This window comes from Denticeps clupeoides, chromosome 6, assembly GCF_900700375.1.
Source record: "Denticeps clupeoides chromosome 6, fDenClu1.1, whole genome shotgun sequence".
Lineage (NCBI taxonomy): Eukaryota > Metazoa > Chordata > Actinopteri > Clupeiformes > Denticipitidae > Denticeps > Denticeps clupeoides.
The window spans coordinates 10,406,993-10,434,975 of NC_041712.1; the positions used below are offsets into that span (position 1 = coordinate 10,406,993).

Consider the following 27,983-nt stretch of genomic DNA (forward strand, 5'->3'; position numbering starts at 1 on the left):
ACTCTCCGGCATCCTGCACTGCATTGCTCCGCTGCATATGTTTCTTGTCTTGGCTTCTTATCTAGCCGTATTGCCATGATCAGAGTTGCTGTGTCTGTGGCTGTCACGGGTGGGCTGGACATGGCGGTGAAGGAGGACGCATTCGCACGATCACAGGACAGGGGTTTAATACAAACTTCACAAGACAGGGGAACATGAACGCGCACAATGACCCGACGGCGAACAGACACGAACAGGATAGCTTTATACAATTATATAAATATACAGCAGGTGAACACGATCAGGGAACATTACACGAGACTAACATGAAACTCCGGTCCGGACTCCGGAGTCAACCCCTGCCGGTCCGGATCATGACAGTACCCCCCCCCTGAAAGGCACTACCACCTGGGAGTGCCCACAAAACGGTCCATGAAAGGGGGGAGAAGTTCATAAGGACGAGTGGCGGCAGTCCTGCACCGGCGGCGTCAGGCCCGGGCCAAAGCACGGCTCGTCCGTGGGGGACCGGCATCCTGTCCACCGTCCGCAGGCACCGTCACTCCGGTCAGTCTCCGGTACGCCCCGCTGGGAAGTTCGCCGCCTCCCTCGTCTCGGTTAATGCCGGGAGCACCTGAACTGCGCGACCGGTCTCCTCGACCCCACGGTAGCTTTCGTAGGCCATCGAGGTCCGGTCGCACGGATTCGCCGATACTCCCCCGCCTCCGGAATCGCCAGGGGGGACATGGACCGCGTGACAGGTCCTCTCGACCCCACGGTAGCTTTCGTAGGCCGCCGAGAGTCTGTCACGCTTGGGGAACTGATTAAAAACATGACATGGATCATGGCGGGGAACTGGCGATTACCGGAGGTGCGTCGCTGGAATCCGGACGAGACGGCGGCGTCGGGGGACGTCCATACATGGAACCTTGAACATGGATCGTAGATCGGCTGCGTCCACGTGGTCGGGTCATTCTGTCACGGGTGGGCTGGACATGGCGGTGAAGGAGGACGCATTTGCACGATCACAGGACAGGGGTTTAATATAAAATACACAAGACAAGGGAACATGAACACGCACAATGACCCGACGGCGAACAGACACGAACAGGATAGCTTTATACAATTATATAAATAGACAGCAGGTGAACACGATCAGGGAACATTACACAGGACAAACATGAAACTCCGGTCCGGACTCTGGAGTCAACCCCTGCCGGTCCGTATCATGACAGTGGCATTTCAATTGCCTGCCTGTTTTTATCTATTTCTCAATTAGAACAACATTTGCAGGTGCATTGGAGAGAGGTCCTGTCTGTGTACCTGAAGTGACTTCCCCCCACCTCGCAGGCTTTTTCCTGCCTGTCAGGAAACTGGTGGTCTACTGACAGATGGTGGGGATTTAGTGAGCTCAAAAAGTTTGGAGGGGAGGATTTCTGAACTGTGCTTACAGGACCATTGCATATCTAGGTGTAGCAGGATGTAGTTCACTCTCATGGTAACTTTGTCATCCACTGACCTATTTGCCCAGTAGGCAAACTGCAGGGGGGCCAGCAGGTGTCCTGTGATGTTCTTCACATGGGCCAGGGATTTCAAAGGACAGTAGGGGGGAGTTTGTGATGTTTTGTAGGATCAATACACACAAATGCCAGGCTCTATGTGCAATTCTGTATGTGTCCTCCTTGGCCTGACACAGTTGCAATAATCTGGCTGAACCTTGGTTATAGTTAATCACAGTTAATCTTTAAGTCTAACTGTAATGTAATCACAGTTAATGTTTAAGTCTAAAGCTATAATCCATTAATCCATAGTTACAAAAAGAGGTTCAGATCATTATAAATTAAACCCTGTATACTCTGACAGAGAATAATATGGTAATAAGATACTTTTGTTTTTCTGATGTTCAAAAAAAATCAGTGAACCACATGTCACATGGTGCTTTACTATTTTTATCTGCTTACTGTCTTTGTGGACACACCTCAAGCGCAATTCTCCTGTAATGTGAGCACGGCAGCCCTGTAGATCATCTTGAAAATTATGTAAATGCAGTGCTGTTTCGTCAGCCCTAATATGAGTCATAGCTGGCACACGCATGTCTTCACAAACATTGATTTTGTGAATATACTGAGAAAGCAGTACCTTAGGGATGGGTGCAAAATTCTTGGAGATTGGGGAAAGCCAGAGAAAATCTGTTAGTAAAAAGTTAAAATAAAGTTAATCAAAAAGACATCACAAGAATTCCCCTGTGATTACTGAAAATGTAAAACATTTTCCCTGCTTTTGCTGAGCTCGCACAGCCTTCTCTGGTCTTGGTAATGTCTTACTGCAAGTCAATTAACCCTAATTACCACTCAGTTTTCAGGGGCCTGCCACAGGGGGGCCTGGATGTGGCCGGAGCCACGATCTCATGCTGAGTTCACAGAGTTAATCTGGCCCCCAGTAAGACCCACCTACCGTTGCTTAATTAGAGCGTCCCCTCACAATAAGCTAACTGTTAGCATTCTGTTAACGTCCCTTCTTGGCTCAGCCATGGAGAACGTCATCTGTGCCCTTTTGAGAACTGCTGATCAACAGGAATCTTAAGGAAGTCTGGAAATGATGTCTGCCTAAGTCTGCAATTCGTTGTGGCAATTGGACTTGGTTTTCTTCATTAGGTTTCAGCTACTTAAATCTTCTGAGGTTTTGTTCAATTAGCATCGTGCAAACACAGTCGTGTTGCGTCAACACGGCCTCATTTACGCCGAACCTTCGGCATAAATATAATTGACTTTAATAGCATTTCTTTGCATAAGAGAAGTAATTAGCATTAGCAAAAAAAATGTGCTATTATGAAACCCACACAGCATATGTCAGGGTCGAGGTGGCTAATTGGTCAACCACAACAGTTCCTGGTGTTTGAAGGACAACTTGCCCGTTGTATGTGTCAGCATTTCTCATTAAGAAGGGTTTGAAGAAAAAAGGACGATTGCTCTTGATAATTGCTGTTTTGAAAAGGCAGCATAATTACTGTTAGCCATGTTAATGAGATGGGCCAGTGACCTTGGGCAAATGGGGAGATTTGCTGCATGACTCCGCAATCAAAATGGGCTACGATCGACTGACCTGGCTGTTGGCTGGGCTTTCCATAGGATCATTGAACTAGCAAAATATTTATAAATGATTGCTAATATGCTGAATATGCTCCACTTCATGGTACTGTGTCTTGAGCGCTTTGATTTATGAACGTGAACCGGCAACAGCCGCAACATCTACGGATGTTGAGGTTCGTGTGAAAATGACAAGACACAACAACAGGGCGGGACAAAAAAGGGCAGGGAACAGATAGGTGAAAATTAACAGGTATAGTCTTACTTGGATGATGAGGTTCGGCCGAGCATTAATACAGGAAACCGCAATAATGACTGGGCAATGGATGACAGCCATCTTGGCTATGAATAGGAGTCGCGTCGCCTCGTTTCTGCGTTGCTCCCTGTCACGCGGATGGAACGTGACAATTTCTTCATAGTTTACCATTATGGATTGGAAATAGGGAGAAAATGCTGATGAATGCCAGATTCCTTGAGAACTGGTCAGTGACTGGTCTTGTTGGTTCAAATCTACAGTCGTGGTCAAAAGTTTTGAGAATGAAAGTGAAATGATCATGATACACAGCACAGCACACAAACACACACAAAATGTGTTCTCTGCTTTTAACCATCACCCTTAGTGAGCAGTGAGCAGCCATAAAAGGCGCCCGGGAGCAGTGTGTGGGGATGGTGCTTTGCTGAGTGGCACCTTGGCAGTTCAAGACTCGAACCTTCTGATTACAGGGCTGCTTCCTTAACCGCTAGGCCACCACTGGCCCAAATGACACAAATACTGGTTTTCACAAAGTTTGCGGCTTCCATTTTTATTATGGCAATTTGCATGTGCTCCAGAATATAATGCAGAGTGATCAGGTAAAGTGCAAAGTCCCTCTTTGCCATGAAAATGTACTTAATCCCAAAAAAACATCTCCAGTGCATTTCAGCCCTGCCACAAAAGGACCTGCTGAGATCATTTCAGTGTTAACACAAGTGAGAGTGTTGAGGAGCACAAGGCTGTAGATCATTCTGTCATGCTGATTGAGTTAGAATAGTAGACTGGATGCTTTAAAATGAGGGTGATGCTTGAAACCATTGTTCCTCCTCTGTTAACCATGGTTACCTGCAATGCTTGCCCAAGCAAGTCCAGCAAGTGCTAGGACCATCTCCTCTAATGATTTCTGATTGTTTGGGGCATCTAGAAAAAATATTTTCCAGTGATGAAAAGGTAAGAAATACCATCAGTCCTGTCTCATTCCAAAAGTAAAGCATCCAGAGACCATACATGTGAGGGGCTGATTCTCATCCAAAGGAGTGGGCTCACTCACAAAAGGGAGCAAAACAAAATTCTGGGTCCAAAGCTGGATCCAATTGAGAACTTGTGGTCAAACCTCAAAACCCTCAAATTCTGACAAACTCCAAGCACTGATAATGAAGGAATGGGTCAATTTGCCCCAGAAGTTGATTGACAGCATGCCAGGGTGAATTACAGAGGTCTTGGGGGAAAAAGGTCCAACACTGCAAATATTGACTCTTTGCATAAACTTTATGTCAATAAAAGCCTTTGAACCTTGTAATTATGCACGTAATTATACTTCAATACACCACAGAAACAACTGACAAAAAGATCTAAAAACACTGAAGCAGCAAAACCAGTATTCATGTCATTCTTAATTTTTTTGGCCACAACTGTACAGTCAACTCTGCACTTGGGTCAGTTGTTTAGAAATGTTGTGATATTTTTATTGGAAACAATCATTATTTAAAATTGAGTATGGTAGCTGGCTGGTAATAAATTGAATATCTGCATACAGAATGTACAGAAACCCATTATCAGCTACAAGCTGTCTTGAGGTCCAGTGGAATACTGTGTTTGTTAACCCAAGTATGTCACTTTAAAAGCTTTGTTGATTTATTAGAAAACCCTTTTCAATGAGCTTGGATGCACAATCATTTGAACTGATTAAAGAAGCAATAAAACTGGTCTTCTTCACAGTAATACTGCATCTACTGCCTCATGGGTTCAACTACATAATTATTTATTTTTCCATTCAAAGCCTTTTCATGTTTTTTCATTTAAAAAGCTAAATTCTAAACTTTTGAATGGTAGTATATGTATTTTCATACATATTTGCCTGCTGTTTGGATTATTGTCTAATTTTCCTAGAAAAATAGAAAGAAATTATGGTACATTTGTACTGTATGTTGAGATGTATTGCCTGAAAAAACCATCGCCTTCATGGTCAGCTTTGTGCCTGTGGAAATCAGACTGGGATGTAAAACAGACAGTTGTGCCAGAAAGCAGACTGATATGTCATGTCACATCAGCACCAGCACACTCCAAAGATGCTCACCCAGCCCCATCTCCCCAGGCAGTCCCAGTTCTTTGGTAAGTGTCCATCTGAACTCCCACCCCACTCCCCAGGCACCCCACTGCCATTCTTCCCTTTATCACCACTCAGCTCGAGCGTGGCCTGACACCTATCTCCATCGAGAAAGCCGCTGTCTTTGTACACAAACACAAGGACATGCACGCACACGCAGGGAGCGTTTTATCTCAAGTTTACAGATTCCTGCATTGGAGACTGGCTCTGTGCTTCCATTGAGTGACACTGCCTTCCACTGCCACCTCCCCAAACCTTCCCTGCTGAATGCCACATATTTACATGCACTGCTGAAGAGTAGGTCGGAGTCCCACTTTTGTCTGATCACCGCCTGCCTTGTGCGTTCTCCCCTCTGGTGAAATACAGGTTTGATCTACAGATGAAATGGAAATTCACAGAAAGCTGCAGGAGGGGGAAAAAGTCAGACATAAGGATGTCTGAACATGAATCAGGGGTAGATATGCGAGCATTGTTTTTGACACGAAGGGCATTACCACTCAACAGGTGATGAAATTGCTGTTGAAATTGTTGCCTCTGACCTCGATATCATGGCATACATGTGTGTGTGCGTATGCACGACTCTAAAATCCCATTAGCTCTGACGTCACCACCAAAACGACCTTCTCATAACTGGCCATAACCTTTTCAAAGCCGACCAAAGCATTTTAAATTATTAGCTTGGTTTCAAAGCCTTATTTTCTCATTTGTCTGCCTTGCATATCTTAAAAGTGTATTAATGCCCATCTGTCTGTTCTCTGAATTAAGCACCCCCACCCCCTTTAATTTCCTTGTGCTTTAATTGCATGCACTCTGCTGACTGATGGAAGGGACTTCAGCTTTTTATCGTACTGTTTGTTTCTTTTTTTCTACTTCTTCTTCTTCTTTGATGCAATTAGTCAGGCTTGGTAGCATCTGAAAGTAGTCCGGTATTTCGCAAGTGTCGCACTCAGACTTTCGGGCATATTTTTAATGCCTTGAATTCATTGAATGTATTGTGGCTTTCTTTGTTCTGAGGCTCCCTGCTGAAGAATGAGCACCAAGGATCAAAACCAAGTAATTTCCAGTGTAAATGGTCAAACAGTGAATGTAATTAAAATTTAGAGGAGAGAATCTAGAGTATGTCACATTTACACCTCTACTGTATTCTTCAACTTTGAAAACCAGCATGGTGCCAACGCTGCCTTACATTTTTTACTTAACAACCTTCAAAATCTCATATATGATAGGTTAGCTTTTTTTGTTATGTTTTGATCTAATTAATGTGATGGCTGGGTATGGAAGTGGTCCAGGATCTTTTTTCCATGTCAGGGTCAGTGTGTGTTAGTCAGGCTGCCTGCATTATTATCACTCGTTTGCCCAAGGACACAGCCCGGGTAATGCATGTCTGACCAATCACACACGCCTGGCTGGACGGAGACACGGGATGTGGAATGTTCGGCCCGATGCTGTGTTCACCAGACCCAGAGTGATGTAGTGGGAGAGAGGATGAGAGAAAGCGGAGTTTGTTAATGAGGGCAACCCTTTACTCTCACCCGAGGTGCCCCCTCACTCTGGCATGAGCTTCCGCGTTGGCCTGGCTCCACCCGCTTGATAATTTTTTTTGGCCAGTGATTGCTAGGGTGATGCACACCCCTGAACCTGTTCGTATTTCTTTTTTTAAAGGGGATGTGGTAGGGTTTGCACATTGATTTAAACAAAAGCATATTTCCATTTGAAATATTTTAGTACTCTCAGTATGCACTGAGAGAACAACCCCCCGGCAGCACCTGCAACCCTACTGTGGATTCAGCGGTTATTGAAAGTGAGTGAATAATAGGCAGAGTGAGCTATCAAGTTATTGTCTTGACCCTGTCCTTGGTAAAAAAAAACATATTTTGAAACTGGTATGTTCCCTAATGAATTTAAAACTACTGTAAATTGAAAAAAGGCTTTAATGTGCTGTGTAATTACCTGCGTTTGTTCAATCCACCCTTCATCAGTTAACCATTTTTTCAAATGCAAGCAATATTTTATAGAATTTCCAATCAAGTGTTTAATTCAATCTCAAAGTACAGAGGCTGCACAGCGTAGCCTTCCAATCATGTATTTAATTCAATCACAAAGTACGGAAGCTGCACAATTTTACATTTATCTTCAGCCAAATTATATAAATTACTATTTGACAGCTGGTCTGTCCACAGTTATTCAGTCGGAAGAGATATAAAAAAAGAATTTCAGTTGACTCTAGGATAAAAGAAGAGAAATATATAGGATGTGCTAAAAAAAGGGATAAACAGGACGAAATCCCATGAAAGCGAACCCAAGACATTTGGTGAAAATGGGCCTATTTTTAATCAAACAGGATGCTGAGAAGCTCACTCATGTAGCCTAATGGCACAATTTTTTCTTAAAACTGCTCTGCAGTTTGGTTTAGCACCGTCATGCCTTACATGATTCATTTAATATCCTTTCCCAAGCCCTTCACGTCTGTTACATTGAGTATTTTTAACAATTCAGAAGTCAGTTTATAATTTTTAAGTTACAGTTGTATTTTGCTCTTACATGTTTCACAATGTGTTAACATTGTTATTCTGGTTAATTTTATTAATAGAAACATGGACTTAATAAATGGCATCTGGGCCCATCTGGTTGTGATAGGGTTAATTATTGTTTTAAATACTTTCTATTCTTCTCATATTGTGCACTCTGCTTATTACTTTTTTCCTCCTGCTGTGTGCTGAAATCTGAGAGCTGCATTCTCTATATGGAATTTGCTGCACAAATAAAGTGTTATTATTATTACATTGTTCCATCTCACAAGAGAGCGAGGCTGCTGGGCTGCTGACTTTTGCATAGCACTGCTGTGTCGCACTTTAGAGATTGGAGATGCAAATAAAAACATTGGAATATTGCTTCTTATCAGGGTTTTAACATGTACTCATTTTTAGGCTGGGGAATTGTACATGATCTTGTGCGTTTTCATGAAATCATGTGGGCATGAGGAGCAAGCAGCTTTTTTGTTTAGAAATGTGCAAAACAAAATGTAATGAAGGACGAGCCAAAACCAGTATACAGAGAGAGACAAGGCAGGCTTCTACTCATCACATTTAATGCAAACAGTGAGACGAGACAAAGAATAGCTGTGTCTCAAATGCTCATTCATTCACTATCTAGTGCTCTTTATAGTTGATCAGCCATTTTGCACTGCTTTCCAAAATCCCCACTATAAATTTCATTATAAATGTATTTGGTCAATGTAATGTCTTTCATTACAGTCTAGAATGTGGATTTTATGTTGGAAAATGTGTGTTTTTGTTTATGTTTATCCACATGAATAATGTGTGCTTATTTACAAAAAAACAAGGTTTGTAAAAAAAAAAAAAAAAGCAGTGTTTGTGCCTGTGGCCTTACACATGTGCAGGTGGACCCGCCCAGTGGGCCATGGCCAGGTACCCAAGTACTGAGGTTTCCTGAATCGGCACTTGCTATGACCTGCTTTTGAGTTATTTTGGTTGCACTGCTGAGGTGCATCATATAGGAAGATCTTGCTATAGGTTTAATTGGTCTTAGTGATTTTTGATGATAATAGTGCAGAACAGAACACAACAACTGTCACCATAGTCCATTCATGGCCTGTCCACTGTGGCATTTCAATGCCCATCACCTGTGGTGAAAAGTGAAGAGATCTTCCCCATCTTGTTTTCAATCTCAGAGATTTAAACCCTGCATGGGCCGACGTTTTCCCAGCCCTCAGAGTTGGAGCCATTACGCTGGTAATTCATTGCAATTCTGCATTGTAGCTGTTCACCGCGTGGTTCCCATTCCTGAAACATGTACAATTCTCACCAACACAAGATGCGCTATATAGCTCGCTGCAGTACTTGATGTTTACATAAAGCATCTGCACGTGAACAAAAATGAAATCTATCCGGAAGGCTGGGGGGGTCATTGGATATATAAATAAAATACTTGCCATAGATGAAATATTGGCACGTTTACATTGGCCTGCTTTCAGCTACGACCATTGATTCGTCTACTTATGCTGGCCCAGAAACTCACAGCCAGGCAGAGCCTTGTGCAGAAAGAAGGCCGTACGAGCGCAGGAAGTGGGATTCAGTTGGGAACAGTAATATCTCCTTCCTGTGATGGATGGAGTGTGGCAGGAAAAGGGCATCTGCTGGATTCATTTTCAGGGTGCAGGAGGCCAGTAGTCATGGACTGTATATGGCCCATATAGCCTGCACTGTACTATGTGCTGTGAATGCTAGAGCTTTTGTGGTAAAACTGAGGCTGCAAAAAACTCCAAGGAAACGATTGTTGGAAAGTCATCATAAAACAGACGGTCTGAGACTTTCCAGATTAGAAAAACAGGAAATTGGACCTTTCAAGGCAAAGGATTTAACAGTGGAGCCATTGATGGATCCAACCTTCATGTGGACCATTTATTACATACAATACGTTTTTCATACATAGACTGATTTAGCACTGAATTCACATTCACATTTTTCTCTTAAATAATAATATAAAGGAAGTGTGTTGGCATTTTCTTTTTCTTTTTTTTTAATAAATAAAACATAAAAAAAACTCAGGGCCTGGCAGCTTCCGGCATATGCGAGTAACCGCAGAGCAGAGAATTTCATATGCATATTGTTCGGTGTTGTGAAACAATAGAAATTTTGCCAGCCAGCACTATGAAGCAGATTTTGACAGAGGATAAATTTGATGTTGCAACGCTGAAGACAGAACCAGTGAAAAAAAGAATCTGTTCATCGTGGCCAGTCGAACGTGGAAGTAATGGTAGTACTCCGGATCATTTTGCCCACTGAGCTTATCTGGCACTTGCTCAGTTGTTTCTGTTTCTTTTACTTTCCCAAGCACAGATTTAAAGGTAGCAACAATATGTTGCATGTTGTGGGGCTTAGTTAGATTTAATCTTCGTGTGCAGCCTATGTTTACAAAAAGTGTTAAAGCCGGTGGGGAAGCGGGGAGAGCCAGATTCATTTTAATTTAAGAATTCGGCAACATATAAGCTGTCAAATTATATTTAAGATCCAGTTCTCAGGTTAACCTTTTAGTTACAGACTTGTTAATGAAAATAGCTAAGTAATCATAATTTGGTATGTTATAATTGTCATAATTTTATATGTTACAATTAGGAGAGAAGTCATAAAAATGACATGACAATATGAATTCCAGTATATTATTTTAGCAATTGCTGTGGTTTTTAATATTTTATTTTGATTTTATTCTAGTCATCAACATCAAGAAAAATGGTACCACTGTGCGCAAAAACTGAATTTATTTTAAGAAGATGTTATTAGCTGCGTGACCATCATTTGTGAATAACAAGAAAATGAATAACAGCAGATGTAGGACGTTTTTGCTGACTCACATTTGTTGCAGTGGTGCCACTACTTTTCCTTTCAACACCACCCTGCTAGTAAATTAAGCCGTAAACAACTCTTTCAGCTGAGACAATAGCAAAGACAATATGAGCACAAGTCTATTATTCTTTTCCAGAAGAAAGACGACATGCCACTGAAAGCATTGTGCCATTGTGTCAAGCTGACGGGTTTTCTCTCTACTGTCTCAGCTGTGATGGGACCCTCAAACAAAACTTTGTGACCCGGTCCTCAGTTCGCTTCTCTTTCAATTCTGTTGTGTACGATACAACAGAATTGACAACAGAAACAACAGAACTGGACACTGCAAAAAGGCAACAAATGGAAATTAATCCAAATTTCTGTGTTTTCCCTATATGTTTCCACTGCATCTTTTTTTTCTTCTTCTGGGAGAGTACCTGCATTTGCCAGGATGAGGCCCCTTAAATGAATCTGTAAAGGTTTCAGGGGAAGTGGAGATCATAAGTCATGTGACCAAATAAAACAATTTTTCTCTTTGACATTTAGTCAAGATTTAATTTTGCAACCTCATTTAGCATACAATATCAATACATGCTGTCTGCCTCAGATATCCTATAACTCCCATTCCTGTCTTAAACTTTAGTTCATTCCGCAAGATTGTGTGTATTGGGCGCATCTGTGTTGGTGGAGTGTGTGTGTGCGCAAGTTTGCACTGTGTGTGTGTTCCCCGGTATGAGTGTAACCTTTCTTCTGCCCGTTTCCACTTCTATTTGCCCCAAGAAGAGCCCTATGTGTTTGTCCAGTTTGAATAAAATGTTTTTTGTTCAAGCACCAGTGCCTGGGTCCTCCCCTTCTTTGGTGCGATGACAACATCTCATAAAGCTAATATACTTTGATTTATGCAGTAACTGGCGAGCCCTGCAGTGCATGCTGGTTTAGATAGAGCTGAAGTATAAATTGTCAGATTTAGTCTAAGGTTCTGAAATTGGTCTTCTCAGTTATGACAGTATTTAGGGTTTCCATGGTTACGTGTTGTACTACAAACGACTACGAATGTGGCCCCTGTATTTTATGGCCATACAAAGACACACATACATAACACACATAAAAACATCGCAGCCCGGAAATCGGGGCTCTTAACAGCAACAGCAACTGTTTTCATGGACTTTATACCCCTGCGCACCCAAGGTCTTTACTCAGGAAGAGTTTCCATTAGGTGGCAGGCTTAGACACTTTTCCTGTCATGTCTTTACTTTCTTTTCTTTTTTTTAACTTTCCTGTAATTTAAATTCAATCCTTTTGTCGTATCGATTTCATGTGAAATGATGTGTCTGAATGAAGAGTAGAGAAAAATGATTATAATCATTGTCCTTATCTCTCTCTCTCTCTCTCTCTCTCTCTCTCTCTCTTGCTCTTTCTCTCGCTCTTTCTTCTTTTCCTTCAGCCTCCTTGCAGGTAGAGATCACTCCACCCCAGGGAGAGATCAGTGTAGGAGAGTCCAAATTCTTCTTGTGTGAAGGTAGGTGGAAAGGCTTTCATTTTAATCTCATAGCCTGGTAAAGATACCACTGTTCTGGTTACCCTGCCATGGCCTGCCTTATATTTCTGCCCCTTTTGTTCCGGCCACAGTGGTTCAAATTGTACTTCACAAGGGATCACCGCACAAAGTATATTTATTCGAATACCACCAACAAGAGAAGACTGTTGATAATCTTAAAGCTCTATTCTAAACCCAAGAGTACCAAGCAAGTCCTATTTCTGCATTGTGAAAGTTTCGTTCCATTATTATGAAAGTAATGAAAATTTTACAGGGAAATGACTTTCTTTCGCCCTTCTCTGAAACATCAGAAGGAGACAAATCTGACAGCTCTTTTACCTGGTTTTATTTCCTTTTTATTATATATTACATGCAGTACACCTTGTGAGCAAATAAATTCCTGAAAGCCCACCACCCCCTGTATATTCAGAAGGAGCTTAGCAAGTCCTTGGAACATAGTGTCCTTGGAGGTGCCCAGCCTCTATCAGCTCCTCCAGACAATAAAGCCAAACTCTTTCCATTCAGGTGGAAGTTCAGGTCAGACCTGTCGTTACGCAGAAGGAAGGGGTTTAATCAAAACTCATGCACAGAACATCAAAATGTACAGGAGCCCTGTCTCTGTCTGCTTGTAGTTGTTGGCGATGCCAAGGAGATCACCTGGTTTGCTCCAAGTGGCGAGAAGATTCTTCCAGGCAGGCAAGACATCAGTGTGAGTACTGCAGAAGACTCTGTCTCCTCCCTCACCATCTACAATGCCAACGTGGACAATGCCGGCATCTACAAGTGTGTGGCCAAGAACGGGGACAAGGAAGCCCAGGCCACCGTCACGGTGAAGATCTTTCGTAAGTTCCTCCAGCAGCTCCAGCTGCACTGACATTGACAAGTTAGTCAGGAATACGTGGTCTTAAAGCCTTAAAGTCTGAAGGGTCTGTTTAGACATAAGACTGGTCTCAAAACATGCTGACTCACATAGATTTTTTTTCAACATTCTTGCCAATGCTAGTGTCGGCCATATTAAATCTCCATACTTTATTTCATAATTATCACATAATTTATTCAGAATATTATTACAAAATATACAAACAAATATACAAAGTGTTTATTGCTGCCTTCACAGTCTGGAAATGTATTTGAGTGCTTTGTTTGAGTGAGGAAGTAGTCTATTGAAAGAACAACCTCAGTTTTGTTTGTGTGTCTTTATTCATGTGCTCAGAACTCTCTTATTATTATGCACATGAAGGTAGCAGTCTCGTTAGTATAGTATAGCCAATTGCTACTTTCATGAAAAACTCAAATATTTTTTTTTTGTCATATTCATAGAAATTACTTATTTGTTAAATATTTACTGCAAGCAAGCATTGTAGACGTTAAATTATTCTTAATTCTTCTGTTCAGGCCTGTATGTTCCATTCAGGCCTGTACGTGTAGACCAAGTGCTGTGAAATGAGCCTATAAAGCGATAATTGCTCCCTTTCAACATTAGCCTATAGCGAGAGTCAAACGCACAGTTAATGGTGTCTATTTTCATTGCCTGTTAAGGAAGCATTGAAATTCTGCGCGTGGGCTCAACTAGTTTTAATGCGCTTGTTTCCCACAGAGAAGATAACCTTCCACAACGCACCGTCGCCACAAGAGTTCAACGAAGGCGACGATGCCATCATCGTGTGCAATGTCACCAGCTCACCTCCCCCCGCCGTGTTCTGGAAGTACAAGAACAAGAAGATTCAGATGGAGAAGGACGGTAAGACGCTCAGTAGACGGGCACGTCTTCGCTCTTTCTGCAGCGCTCAGCGCTGTCGCTCTCCTGTCTTCCTCTGCTTCTGCTTCTCTCATCTGTTGTCAGCTTTTCATTTGTGCCCAGTCATTCGTTTCAACCCAAGTTCTGCCGAATGCAGCATGAAATGAGATAAAGACAAAATAGGGGCTGTGAAAGGTATTGAAAGATTTTTCTGTTGTTGTTGTTTTGCTTTGACGTACGTTTTCATTTGCATTCAGTAATGTGACAAGCATTGTTCCTGTTTTTTTTTTGTTGTTTTTTTTTTTCAATAGTTTTTTTTTTTGTTTGTCTTTGCTGAGGTCTCATTTGAAGAGAACTATTTTAAACATGGAGGGTTCCTCCCTGTGAGGCCACTGGAAGACAGGGTGACCGCAGAGCTCTGGTGTGTGGCCGGCTCTGGCACTCAGCTAGTGGATGTGTTTTTCACTGGAAAAACCACTAATTGTAGCCGAGCCTGAAATCCGAATGGCATATGTAAATAACACATTTTCCTCATTTCTCCGCTTAACCTGTTCCTGCCCGGTCCTCTTCCTGCAGCAAAAAACCTCCATCTGCATCCCTGACAAATGCGCCCCAGTGCCTTTAAAAGCAGAATTTCATTTTGAGCCCTGACCCTTATGTGCCACATTCAATCTTCTGCCTCCTTTCAGAACCCGTCAGCTTCAATAACTCAAGATTCATATCTTCTTTTTACTATAGTGTTTTACCAAAAATTCCCAGGGTACAGCTGTATATCAACACATTGTTCACATCTCGTTTTGATTCTCATTCTCAATCTCTTTCCCCCCCTCCCCCGATCATTTCAGTCCGGTTTAAAGTCCTGAGCAACAACTTCCTTCAGATTCGTGGCATCAAGAAGACAGATGAAGGAGACTACACCTGCGAGGCACGCATCATGATCAGGGGAGAGATCGACCTCCGGGTCATCAAGGTCATCGTCAACGGTGAGTTCTTAGTCAGACCCCCTCGGGGGCCACAGAGCTTGATGCAGGAGATAGACTTGCCATGCTCAACCACCTCATTTGTCTGCTCGTTATTCTCTGGGCGTCAAGGCCCCGATTCCCCCGGGGCTTTCTCAAACAAGCACGGAATGCTGAGTGATGCACAGCATGCAGACAGGGTTTTTTTTTCATTATTATTGGACAAATTCCATTCTGGGATTTGCTATATAATAAAAGCCATAAAAGTGACGGACAGTTGGTTCGACCCCCCAATTCTGTAATGTGCGCCTGTTTCTATGCTGTTAGCTTACATTATTGCATTTCCTGTTGCAGTCCTGCCCAGCATTCGAGCACGGCAGATAGAGGTCAATGCCACTGCTAACTTGAAGCACTCCGTGATGCTGGCATGCGATGCCGACGGGTACCCAGAACCCATAGTGACGTGGGCGCGGTAAGTGTCTGGAAGCGTTTTTTTTTTTCACTCTTCCCGCAGCACTGCACATGGACCTGTCTCTCGCCTGCCATCGCAAGTCATAAAAGTGAGCTAGTGTGAAACCACTAAGGCAGAACTGCAATGTGGGAGATGGGCTCAGCTTTATCGAACACCCTGAGATCCAGCCATCGTCACTGTCCGCTGCTTCAGCCGCTCGCGTGAGTCCTGAAGCTGCTGCTAGTGATGGCAGCTGCCAGCTTTACAGGTCCCTCTACGACTCCCTCCTGGTATAGATCAGGACTCAGCTGGTTTTCCAGAGAAAGAGGGAGGAAGAGGGAGGGAGCGAAAGAAAGTCTGCAAGAATGGGATGCTGGGCTAATTGTTATTTATTTCCCACGAATCTGACAGCACAGTCATTTGCTAGCCTTCGGAGGCCACCACACAATTTTTTGCCGCTCCAGCCCACAGAGATCAGGGATTCTGATCCAAAGTTTGTGTGAGATTGATTTAGTGTCACCCGGACACATAGGAATCTGGGCCGCTGTTCAAAGTCAGCGTTCGTCCAAGAGGCACATCACAAGAAATAAAGTGAATTTTACTGGCTCCAGACAGCCTTTATTACCACCACAGCCGCTTGACAAGGACATGGCGGAGCATGTTACAGAAGAATATATTTACAGCATTTTTACATTTACAGCATTTATCAGACGCCCTTATCCAGAGCGACTCACAATCAGTAATTACAGGGACAGTCTCCCTGGAGCAACTTAAGGTTAAGTGTCTTGCTCAGGGACACAATGGTAGTAAGTGGGATTTGAACCCGGGTCTTCTGGTTCACAGGCGAGTGTCTTACCCACTAGGCTACTACCACCTTCTATCAGCTGTTCATAATGCTGAGACAAATTCTAACAAGAATAAAATACCTTATTGACACCACCTATTGATATTTTATTTTTGTCTAGAACCTGAATATAAGAAAACTTTTTCTGATTCATTTTGAGGAAAAGCAACAGCTTATTTTAAAAATAATTGATAGGAATACATTGTTAATTGCATTCTGCATTCTGCAATTGCATCTGGTACTGCTATATACGACTGTGGTACTGTATTCATTGGGCTGTATGAAAGATTTTTATTATTTTCTTGGCAGTTACTCGAAAAAATTTCGAGATGATGTTGAATGAAACTGGCTTCCTTGTTCTTTTTGTAACATTTCCAAACACCACTGTTCCCCTACTCAGAAATAATGTCATTATCGAGTCAGACGAGAAGTACAGCCTGAACGAGGACGGCTCTGAGCTGACCATCAGAGATGTGACGAAGGTCGATGAAGGTGATTACAGATGCATTGCCAGAAACAAGGCCGGTGAAAAGGAGGAGGAAGTCAGTTTGAATGTTTTTGGTAAGGATCGCAATTTACATTTGTCATTCAGAAGCAGCAGAATAGTCCTTTGCTGCAAATAGAAACTTGCTACCCTGAGAAATGCACAGATGATTTTGCTGTTTCTGGTGGGCTGATCCTTTTTAGATTTCCCACACTCATGATTTGACATTGTCTCTGCAATCTCCAGCAGCTGCCCTTGCGAACGGCAGCGTAGGTTACAAGCGGGCGTTCGATATCTCGTAAATGGTGCTGCCATTTCGGCAAACGTTACTCAGCGGGGTGTTTTTTTTCCACACAGAGCAACCCAAGATCACTTACCTGGAGAACCAAACGGCATCTGAGCTGGAAGAACAGATCATGTTTACATGCGAAGCCACAGGCGACCCCACCCCCACCATCATCTGGAGCTCTGGACGCCGCGTTTTCACAGAGGGAGAGCAGGTAACAACAGGGTCATACAGGGTTGTTTGGGGGTCATAGGTGAAAGCAGGGTCAAATGATTAATTAACTATGCACCCTTATCCATTTTTAACCTTGCTTCTTGCACACTTGTGCTGAACATTGAACACAGTCCACACGTAGCATAACTATATTTCAACCATGACATGGCAATGCCCTCACTTCGTAAGTCAAATTGAAAGCCCGCAGGACAGCAGATGAGTGCTCGCTCTCTCTCTCTCTCACTCACTGGGACACACAGCTGCCTTTTTTTTACCAGAGGAGCAGCTAGACCAGGTATGAGTTCTAAGGAGCAACTAGACCTGGTATGAGTTCAAAATCCCAAAAAATAAAAGCCTCGCTCTACATTGCCAGCCACCCACTTTTGTTTAATCATCCTCTCAGTCTTTCAATTAAAGTGGGAGCTCCTTCAAAGAGGAGATCTCAGTTGGACTCTCCCAAAAAACATATTTGTGCTGTGTGTACTTTAGTAAATTTGAAACCCAAGACGGATGTGCTGATTTTCTGCCAAACTTAGGCTTTTCTGAAACTGCTACAGTCCTCTGAGAGAAAAGTGATTTCTGTTCAATTTAATTTTCTTTTTATTAATCTGTCCACTTGAGGGAAGCCAAAAGTTAGCAGGTGGAGTTGGGTCACCGTGAACATAATGAAAACGATTCCTCAATTGCTGCTTGAAAAAAATGATGAGGCATTAACCAAATGTCATTTGGCACAGTATTGCTGTAACCTTAAACATGATCTTTACAGGCACAGCTTATCAGACCCCAATTTAAGACCCCAAAACAGAAGTTACTGCAGAATTTCCACAGAAAACATTGAGAAAGCATTGATCCACAAATGCTTATAATAAACTTATAGTTTGTGCTATTGACTCATTTTTTCCCAACCATGTAATTCTCTTATTACTCACGGCCTAAGTGAACTTGGCTAACCACAGACAGAAATTTGCCTTTGAACAATCCAAATAAATAAGCAGGGGAAAAAATGGAAAACTTGATGATTACTGACATGTTTATTTGTATGGAGTCGAAACTTGTGGCTTTTATCATGTTTCAAACAAGTGTCATGCAAAGATTGGCTATGAATTGAAATAACATATATTTTGCCATGGTTTCCAAAATGAATTAGAAACATGCTTAATTATTTCACTGCAACCAACATTGAAGGTAGAAGAGGAGCCACACTGGCATCTTCCTCAGTGCTTGACCCTCTCATTGTAATTAACAAGGCTGCAGCACTTTCGTTCCTCCATTTCATTTCCTTCTCATAACACGGTCAAGTAGGCGGCCAACAGCTCTTATCAACACTTCGGCCTGCTGAAAATGCAAGCTTCTTTGTATTTTTCCTTTTGTCTGTGCTCATTTGTTATTCTTGCTCTCACCACATCTTCAGACTTTAATCTCTTGCCAAGACAGCAATTAACTGTTGATTTTAACACTAACTGCTAATTGTAATTGCTGTGTGTTTTAAACATGCTTTTTGAGAGTTTTTTTGTGGGCTGAATTTATGTACTCCAGTATGGCTGTCTCCTTATCTCTGAGACATTTGGGTAATTTCTGCAATCTCAAGCAGTTGCTTGGTTCTCCTTGGTCCTAAAGTTAATTGTCTAATTCAGTCAAATAATGAACTATGGGCACTAATTTTGTGATTTAAGGTAAGTTTTTTCACCTTGACTTCCAGTGGGCTTGTAAAATTTCCTCATTTTCTCAACCTGCCCCTATTGGACATAAGTATTGTATTTTTTGGGTTAATGAAGCGGCCCCGTAATCAGAAGGTTGCCGGTTCGAATCCCGATCCGCCAAGGTGCCACTGAGGTGCCACTGAGCAAAGCACCGTCCCCACACACTGCTCCCCGGGCGCCGGTCATGGCTGCCCACTGCTCACCAAGGGTGATGGGATAAATGCAGAGGACAAATTTCACTGTGTGCACTGTGCTGCTGTGTATCACATGCGACAATCACTTCACTTTCACTTCACATGACAGGTGCATTCAGCCATGTAATGGTTTTATCAGCTCGGATTGTGGTTTCTTCTTTGTTAAAATATGTTAATATTTATATATTCTGAGCATGAGCATGTCCAGTTCAACAGCCACTTTTCAGCTAAATCAAATGAGCAATTTACCATGTATCTTGCCCCCCTCCCCTTTAAAGGTAAGGTGACATGGCAATAAGGTTGGTTAGTTATTTGTTACACCCAAAAACACACCTCTGACTAATTATGAAGTTAGGGCAACGTTTTCCCATTTTGCTTGTGGGGGAGGCTGTCACAGTTGCAAAATGGATTTTGACATGCCCATAAATGTTATTTGCAACTTCTGCTTTGTATTAGATTGCTAAAACAGGACCCTAATCAATCAAACAAAACTATCATGGCAATTCCAAAATCACAAATGAACAGAATTGATTATTTGACCTAAATTGTTGCTTTCCTTTTTCTGTCCTCCTCTTCTGCATCTTCTTCTTGAGTTTATCCCTCATGGTGTTGCTATCAGAGAAATGCATATTAATTAGTGTTGCTTTTTGGTACCTAATGTTTGGGAGAGGTGGTCTCAGAGTCAGTTTATGACATTGACTATCCCTTTGTCCATAGCCCCTCTGTTGCTTTAAACTCCAGTAGGCAGCACCTGGAAAGAATATCTTTGGTTTGCAGATTTATTCATTGATGCCAAACCCAATTTCTTTAAAGAATGCTAAAAAGGGTCTTGGAATTGCAGCTATGATAATCTTATTATATGCCTTCTGTATACACATACACTGCCAAGTGCAGATTTCCCACTTGTTGGTTTACCAGTGTTTTAATGGGGGTGCTCATCTTGCATGGTTTTGGCAGCTACTGTTTGAGTAGAATGCCAGGCTGATTAGCATTTAATGTGGAAAACACCTTTTGTCTTCTCTGCATCAAATATTATAATACTGTACGGAGTTTTTTTCCCTGGTAGATTGCGGCAGGGATTTTTTGTGGTCTATTGTTGTGGGTGTTAGCTGCCGTTCTTATTTATCTAATGAAATTTTTGGTATACAGTTGCAGTTTACAGTGAAAATACTGAAATGAACACAGTAACTATATGACCCCTGACCTTGGCGCTGTGAATGTTGTGTTTTCCTGATGCTGATTGTTGATTCTTTAAAGTGATTATGCTAGAAAAGATGGTCTACTATAGGTCTTGTGCCAAGGCAGTTAACGCTGAATTGAACTTTTTGATTAACTTTCTGAATGAGTAGCACAACTGGGCCATTGTCTCTCACTCTTCTTTACTGTCCACCATCCATCACCTTAACTCTAGGACCTCTCCTGCTTCTACTCATGGCAAAATGTGAAAAGTTATTGGCTTTTTAAATACAAGAATGGAAAATTTGCACTTTTTCCACAGCTCCAAACAACAATTAGCAGCTGTTTTTCTATGAAGGTTAAATTCTAAAAGTAAACTAGAATACATTTTGGACTTCTTCAAAGAGATTTCCTCATGTTTCATCACTTTCATGTATGACAGAAAATCTATACACGTGTCTGTTTCCGATTTCTTTTTGCGATATTATTCTAAGGTGATATGGATAAAAAATTCTCGATTATTTTCAGCCAGGGGGTGTTATTCATGTTACGGAAATGTCATTACCCCTTAAAATATTAGCAGTCGGCACCACAGACAGATACTATTTTAGTTTTTTCATCTTTCTTCAGCTGCTCAAATGGTCTGGCTGTCCACACAACTGACCTGGCAAAACCTTTACACAGGATTCCCTGACTCAACCCTCTCTGTTTACCTGGGCTTGGGGCCGGTACCAAGATTTACACGGTCATGTGCATCCCCAGTGGCTAGATTAATAAGGGCATGAGAAGTCATTAAACGTGGGTCTGTTGAAAAGTGAGAAAGCTCTAGGGGTCACAAGATGACTGCAGCTTTTTTAGGAAACTAAAAATACATCCATGCAACTTTCACAATGTGGCCAACTGGGACATTGCAAATTATATTTAGTGTATCATCAGCTTATTATTATTACCAAGGAGACACAGCATGGTCAAAAATGAGGAGGCTGAGCTTAGCTGCATGGTTTAACCTTGCTGACCCAGTGAAAGGCACTCGATAAATGCATCGTGGAATCAATATTCACTCACTGCCACCTGAGCCAACTGCCAGTCCCGGCCTGAATAAACATCCGTGATGAAGTTTCTGTCATATTGCAAAGGCCAGAGATGGATATCGGCCACTTCCTAATGCACCATGTGGCTGCGGTCCCATTTCTAATAAATTTATGGTATTGCTGCCTTTTAGGCCTTTGAAGTTTGTGAATGTAAATCTCATTGGGTGATGTATGTGATATATGAGGAATGTTGTAGATATTTGGGTGGGGTTGATATTGTACTCATAACTCAGGACTACAGATGAATAAAGTATTTTAAATAAATCTTCAATAAAGATTAGATTATCAGTGAGATTTCTGTCTTGTTTTTAGGGCAGTATATATACAACACAGGTGGCATTTTCTTATATATTACTTTCAGTAATACAGTCAGTCCAGGCTTGTTATATCACACCTCTGACAGTTAAATCATGCATATGCTTCATATGATTTTTTTCTTCAGATAATTGTTCATAATTTTCAAAATTATGAAGAGCCTAATGGCAAAAATATGTCCAACTCTGGTATGCAGAGTAATATCTGTTACTCCACCTAGGTTTTGTAATAATAGCCTTTTATTTTATTAGCAGTTAATGATTGAAATGTGCTCAAACAACTGTGGGGAATTATTTAAATGAACAGTACCTCAGCACCTATAATTACCAGGATAATACTGATCACGCATTCACACATGGTCAAATTCACAAAACTCTCTCAAATCTATTCCTCTAAAATGGTTGCAGTTACCTCTTCATATTCATCGGTCCTTCATTCTGCTCTTTTGTGCTGTTTAGGAAGGATGTGATGAAAACTGAAACCCAGTTGTCCATCTGACAGACGCTGTCGGTCATCCATTGTGCAGCAGTCATCCTGTCATTAGTCACTTCCACTCTGATCCACGTAGATATCACCTTCATCTGCAATTAATCAAATCCACAGAGCAGAGTATGGGCATGGACATGCCCATATTTCTGCCGAAAGCATGCAGGTCATTTGCTGATTGTGACTCAGTAAACATGCTTAGTAAGCCTTCAGCAATGTCATGTTCTTTTTTTCTTACCAAAAGTGGTTAAATGACCTCTAAGTAGGGTAGAGTTTATTTATTATATGTTGCAGGGGCTCTTCTGTATCATGTGTGGCAAACCAAGTCCTAGCGCCAGTCTCCATAATTTGTTAATTATTGAGAGTCTGTAGGGGAGGTCATGGCTTGTTATTTGAGAGGACTGTCAGTTTTACTTGTGCTTGTGAGTGGGTGACCTTTCACCCGTTTGGCTATTCTGACATGCCACTTTACCATTCCCACCATCCTTGCCACTCTGTATCTATTTCTCTCCTTCTATCTTACACCCACACTGTCTATATGTCCATTCTCTTCTCTTACTTAAAAGAGTCACTACTATCACTTATAGGCGCACAATATTAAAAAGTTTAATTAAACCACTGTTTCTGTTTATTTGACACAATTGTGAGTATGTGGGTAACGTTTTTGCAGGTTTGAAAGCATTCCAAAAACAAGATACTTTCACGCTGTTAACTTCCAGTAGTGACGAAGTCTGCCAAGGTGCCACTGAGGTGCCACTGAGTAAAGCGCCATCCCCACACACTGCTCCCTGTCATGGCTGCCCACTACTCACTTAGTGTGATGGTTAAAAGCAGAGGACACATTTCGTTGTGTCACTGTGTGCTGTGCTGCAGTGTCTCACAATGACAATCACTTCACTTTCACTTCCCTTTTATTGTCTGACCCTGCTAGAGTACTAGAGTACCTTGAGTACTTGCGTATTGAAGCCCAAAACGATTCATTATAATGTCTCTTAATGTCACTTAAATCACAAAAGGATATTTGGAACCTGGTTCATTAATTGCAAAACCATTTTGATTGTAATTAAAGTATGAACCCTTTTTAAAAAGGCTTTTTTCATGAGCTATTTCACTTTAGTCTATAGCCTAACTTTTGTCTGCCCTTTTTTTCTTTTTAAGTAGAAAGTAATTACTGGTCTGCATTACATTCAGAGTGGCAAAGTTCAAAGGACCCGTTGTTGAGCCGCAACTCCCAATCCATGTATATATTCCATGCAGTTAGTGCAAGCTGTCTGTAGTGCTGATACCTAGAGTGTTTAGGGGCAAAATAATTTATAAGTCATCAACAATTTCGCAGAATCGTTCCTCAGAACAGTACATATACTTTATTCAGCTTTAATTGGGTGCAAGCAGTACGAATGTGTGGATTTGACTCTTGCGCCTCAAAATTAAATTTGTTTCGAGCTGTAGATTTGCATTTATTACTCACTGTCAGGAAAGAGGTTGTTGTTTGCTCACACATACAGCAGTAAACATTGATTTCCTTTACAAAATGCTTGGAGGTTTAATTCTGGGTTATTGTTTAGAGCTATAGGTATAATCATGTCTGTAGATTTCACATTTCTGGCATTATCAGAAATGAAAAAACGTGAATTGTGTAGTTTGATCCTCTTCTCACAGAAGCAACAACCCTTTGCTCACTGAGCACTATTTCTTAAGTGGAGCTAAGCATGGGGCTTGTTCAATAGTGTAAGGTCAAAGGCAACCTAAGAATTTGCACATATTAATAGTTAAATAAAACAATAAGGAAACACGACCATCCAATCATCTTTGGAAATATAGTTAGTGGTGTGTTAGCAAGGGTTGTGTTTGCATTTAATGATAAATCCCATGGAGTCATATGTGTATGTGTGTTTTGTTTTGTTGTCTTCAGGCTTCGTGGACGCGACCCACCAAACACAAGGTACAGCGACCAAATTTGTAGCCTCTCTCTAGTTCTCCAACTAACACCAGAGACACCCTTAATTCCGCTTCAGGACAAAAAGTGTTGCCGCCTTTCAATCATGCATCTCATCCAGAACAAGCAGCTCCCACTGAATCGGATATGGCACTCTTTACTCCACAAATTGCTGACTGAGTGCTCCTCTCATTTTATATACATTCTATATTCATTTCAATTGGCTTTTGTACATATTTTAAATATATTTATGCTCAGCCGCAGGGTGAATTATATTCCGTGCCACTGAGCTGCTGTGTACATGGGAGTGATAGCATCATGCAGCTGGACTAACAAGTACCTGCTCCTTGGGGCATATCTTCACAGCATGAAAGCAGTTGTATTTCCCAGGGTGCTTCGCAGTAAATTTTGAAGGTGACTGCAAATAATAATCATAACATCAGGGGCTAAATATATAAATATAAAGCCAATGCTTTCTGGTTTTTGTCTTGGGTCCTAAGTCAATTTTGCCAGAACACAAAAAACAAGAAGATCTGAGAGCATAACCCCAATTAACAACTGGGTTTAACTGGCATTAGAGGACAGATCAGTCTATAATACTGTTCAGGTGCAGACGTGCTGTTTTGTCAGGTTTTGCTGAAGCATTTTACACAAGATCATGGAATCACACATGGGTGTCTATGTGTTATCTCTGAGCTGCGAATGTTCATCAACAGCAGTTGTTAATGAGTGACTCAGAGACATATGAATTGTGTGGGAAGGACTTAGCAAATGAAACACGATTCTTTGCGGATTAAAGACAACATTGATCCTACGTTCCTTATGCAAAAAGACACTTCTTCAATCCTGAAAATTTGTCACAGTTAACCAAGTTTCATGTATTCATTTGGAAGATGCTTTTAATCAAACCAATTTACAAAGCATTTTTTCACTAAATCAAGATGTCTTAACATACAGAAGACTTTAGAGATTCACCTAGATACTAGGTTCAAATAGTACACAGTAGCTGATAATTAATAAGTAGTCAATTAACCAATAATTTACCATGACAGGCTGTGATACATGGCATCATTAGTCTTAGTCTTAACCCTCAATTAACTCTTATACAACATGATCTGTAACTCTTTTATGTTTTTTTTCTTATATGTGACCAATACAGACAGTACTTGATTTAAGGGGTATGAGGGGGGGTCTATTTAGGGCCCTATGATTTCCGCGACTCGAAAAACGCGGATGGAATACAACAAATAAAATGGAATCTATTGGAAAATGCAGAATTGTGCATAATTCACTTTTCTGGCTGCTGCAGCCCACTACACTTGTTTCCTGTTGAGGTGCGACATTCGCACATACAAACGTAATGTATGCATGGTCAGCTATGGTGACGAGGCTGTCAGCGTCTCTACCACTTGCCTGATCGGTTATGTGCAAACTCAGCAAACTCTCCAACAAACTCTTGGTCATGCAAAATCAGCTGATTCAAAACGAGATTTTATTATGGTTCCAGTTCATAATGCAAGTGGGCACAACTATTCCAGGTCTCCCTAATGTTTATTTATTTGATACGTTTTATGTTGACTTCAAATGTGAAGCACTTTTATTTTACAAATGGAAGAAAGTGTAATATTGTGAAATAGTTCTTTGCATGAAATTCACATATTATTTACTTGTAAATGCTTTACAGTAAATGCCCAAGGACTTTGTTGAATGGTGATTAAATCGGATTTGTCATATTGCATTTGTTCTTTTTCACATCCCCTCCGTAATCAGTTTTAGGTATAGAATAGATACTTTTGTAACGGAAAACATGGAATTCAGAAGAATTAAAATGGAAAACTCGTAATTTAGGAAAAAACTAAATGGATTTCATAGTCAAGGGTGCCATCCATCCAGGTGATGCCACAAACGAAGGAAGAAAAAAAAAGTTTTCCTAAGACTAGTTTGTATTAATATGAATTTGTCTGCCTAGCAAAGCCTATTAAGTAGTTGTAATAATAATGAATAAATAAATACATTTCCTTGCACCCTCCCCTTCCCCCTCCACTATGGCAATTCAACAGGGCCAATAATCAGCAGGTTCAGGAGACGTTTTTAAAGGGTTAGTAGGCTACAATCCGAGTGCAGTGCACATTCCCATATTTGAAACCTGACTGCTTTGGGAGTAAATCTTACTATCTGACACGTAGCATCCACACCATGCATGTTGTTTTAGGATAGTACAATATATGAATTATGTTTAATTGAATACAGAGAATGTAAATGCATAGGATTTTTAAGTATTAATACCACAGCCTCACTCTTTAGAACTCTTAAATCATGCTGGATAGATCAACAAGAATATGTAAGGTTCTACTATGTTTATGTCATTTTCATAAATAACTATGCTGATAATATAATGAGCGTAACTTTTTGGTTGGTTATATAAGACTCTATTGCAATTGGTCATGTTTAATACACATCAGTGAGTGTCTTTTTTTGTCTAATTACAGTGTCCATTTGCAGGCGTCAGTATTCCTTCCTGTGCCTGTGGCACGTTTGTGGCACGGTTGTGGGTCTGGTTCATGTGTCGACAGGGCGCACTTTGTCATCTTAGGCACAGATAATGAGCTTGCCTCTCCAGCACAACTTAGTCTTGGGGATGGCCTTGAATCCAAGAAGTGTTTTTCTTTGTCCTCAGTGACTTGCTAGATTTTTATTCTGGGATGTGTGGCGAGACGAAATGATTTTCTCTGCTTTTGGAGGACAAAGATGCTCACATTCTATGCACACCTGCTCTCTCTCTCTCTCTCTTTTAACTTTATCCTGTGTCCAGCGTACAATCGAATTAATCTCGACACACATCACATGTGAGACTTCCTGCAAATCACCCTGCGGTGAATAGGATGTGAGCAGCAGCCATAGCATATTATCAATTTCACAAGCACCATCTTCAAACTGCACACAACTCACCACAGACAGCATCAGGAATCCCGTGGATCATGTCTAAGCCTCCCCTCCTCAAATCAGGCTTTGAAATTGATTAAATATTCAAAAACGCACAAGTTCGTACATTCCAGCTCTGTGGCTGGTGCTCTCCGCTGACCCCTGACTGGCCTTTTCAGAAAAATAACTGATTAAGGGAGGATGATGTGTTACGTGTCTCACTCGTTCCTTTTTCTATTACAAATCTCCTCTTTCCGGCGTGAGATGACCAGCCCACGGTTTTCATGATGATCAAAGCTGCAAAGCACACTGTTTATCAGGCTGCTGCCTCTGTCTGCTGCTTTCCAAATAAAGCAAGACTTTCCTGTGTTCAAGATGTGACAATCAGTGCACAGTGGGAAGCATCTGAATGACGTCCCTTTGTTCCGTCCCTCACTCTTGTAATTTCTTTAGAGCAGGGGAGGATCAACTCCCCTGACTGTCAGGATTCTGTATTCAGCAATTTCAGCAAAAGATTCTCTTTATCACCATAAACACACACACAGACACACACATATTTACTGTGCACCATCTCAGCTTTTTCCAATGGCAACTGCATTTTCGGTGTGAAGGTCGTTTCACAGTCAAGCTAAACAAGAAACAAGTAGAAAAGAAAGCTTGGTTTTTTGGTTGTGCCTTGATTCATTTAAACTGCGTTTGGCCTCTGGGTGTCCATTCTTTTACCACGTTTTAGAGTAATGCCATAACTGGGGTTAACCTTAGGGTCCTTTTGTTTCATTGCAAAATAAAATACTCATAATTAATTTTGGTGTGTGCACCATGAGACCTAATTTCTAAATTGGTGTAAACAAACACGGATTAGGTTCATGTTGTAGTCTAAACCAATC

The 27,983-nt window shown here is 41.4% G+C and overlaps 1 protein-coding gene across 18 annotated transcripts in view; it reads left to right on the plus strand.

Annotated features, from left to right (window-relative positions):
* The window catches only part of ncam1a (neural cell adhesion molecule 1a), a 178,397-nt gene that overhangs the window by 104,894 nt on the left and 45,520 nt on the right, over nucleotides 1-27,983 (plus strand). For 13 of the 18 annotated variants that reach the window (XM_028984166.1, XM_028984163.1, XM_028984176.1 and 10 more), the window contains exons 2-9: nucleotides 12,209-12,283; nucleotides 12,934-13,143; nucleotides 13,899-14,042; nucleotides 14,885-15,022; nucleotides 15,353-15,470; nucleotides 16,694-16,854; nucleotides 17,135-17,277; nucleotides 24,151-24,180. In XM_028984166.1, the coding sequence (XP_028839999.1) occupies nucleotides 12,209-12,283; nucleotides 12,934-13,143; nucleotides 13,899-14,042; nucleotides 14,885-15,022; nucleotides 15,353-15,470; nucleotides 16,694-16,854; nucleotides 17,135-17,277; nucleotides 24,151-24,180 (1,019 nt within the window). The remainder of the gene's footprint in view (nucleotides 1-12,208; nucleotides 12,284-12,933; nucleotides 13,144-13,898; nucleotides 14,043-14,884; nucleotides 15,023-15,352; nucleotides 15,471-16,693; nucleotides 16,855-17,134; nucleotides 17,278-24,150; nucleotides 24,181-27,983) is intronic. The other 5 variants (XM_028984168.1, XM_028984177.1, XM_028984174.1 and 2 more) reach the window with 1 other exon arrangement.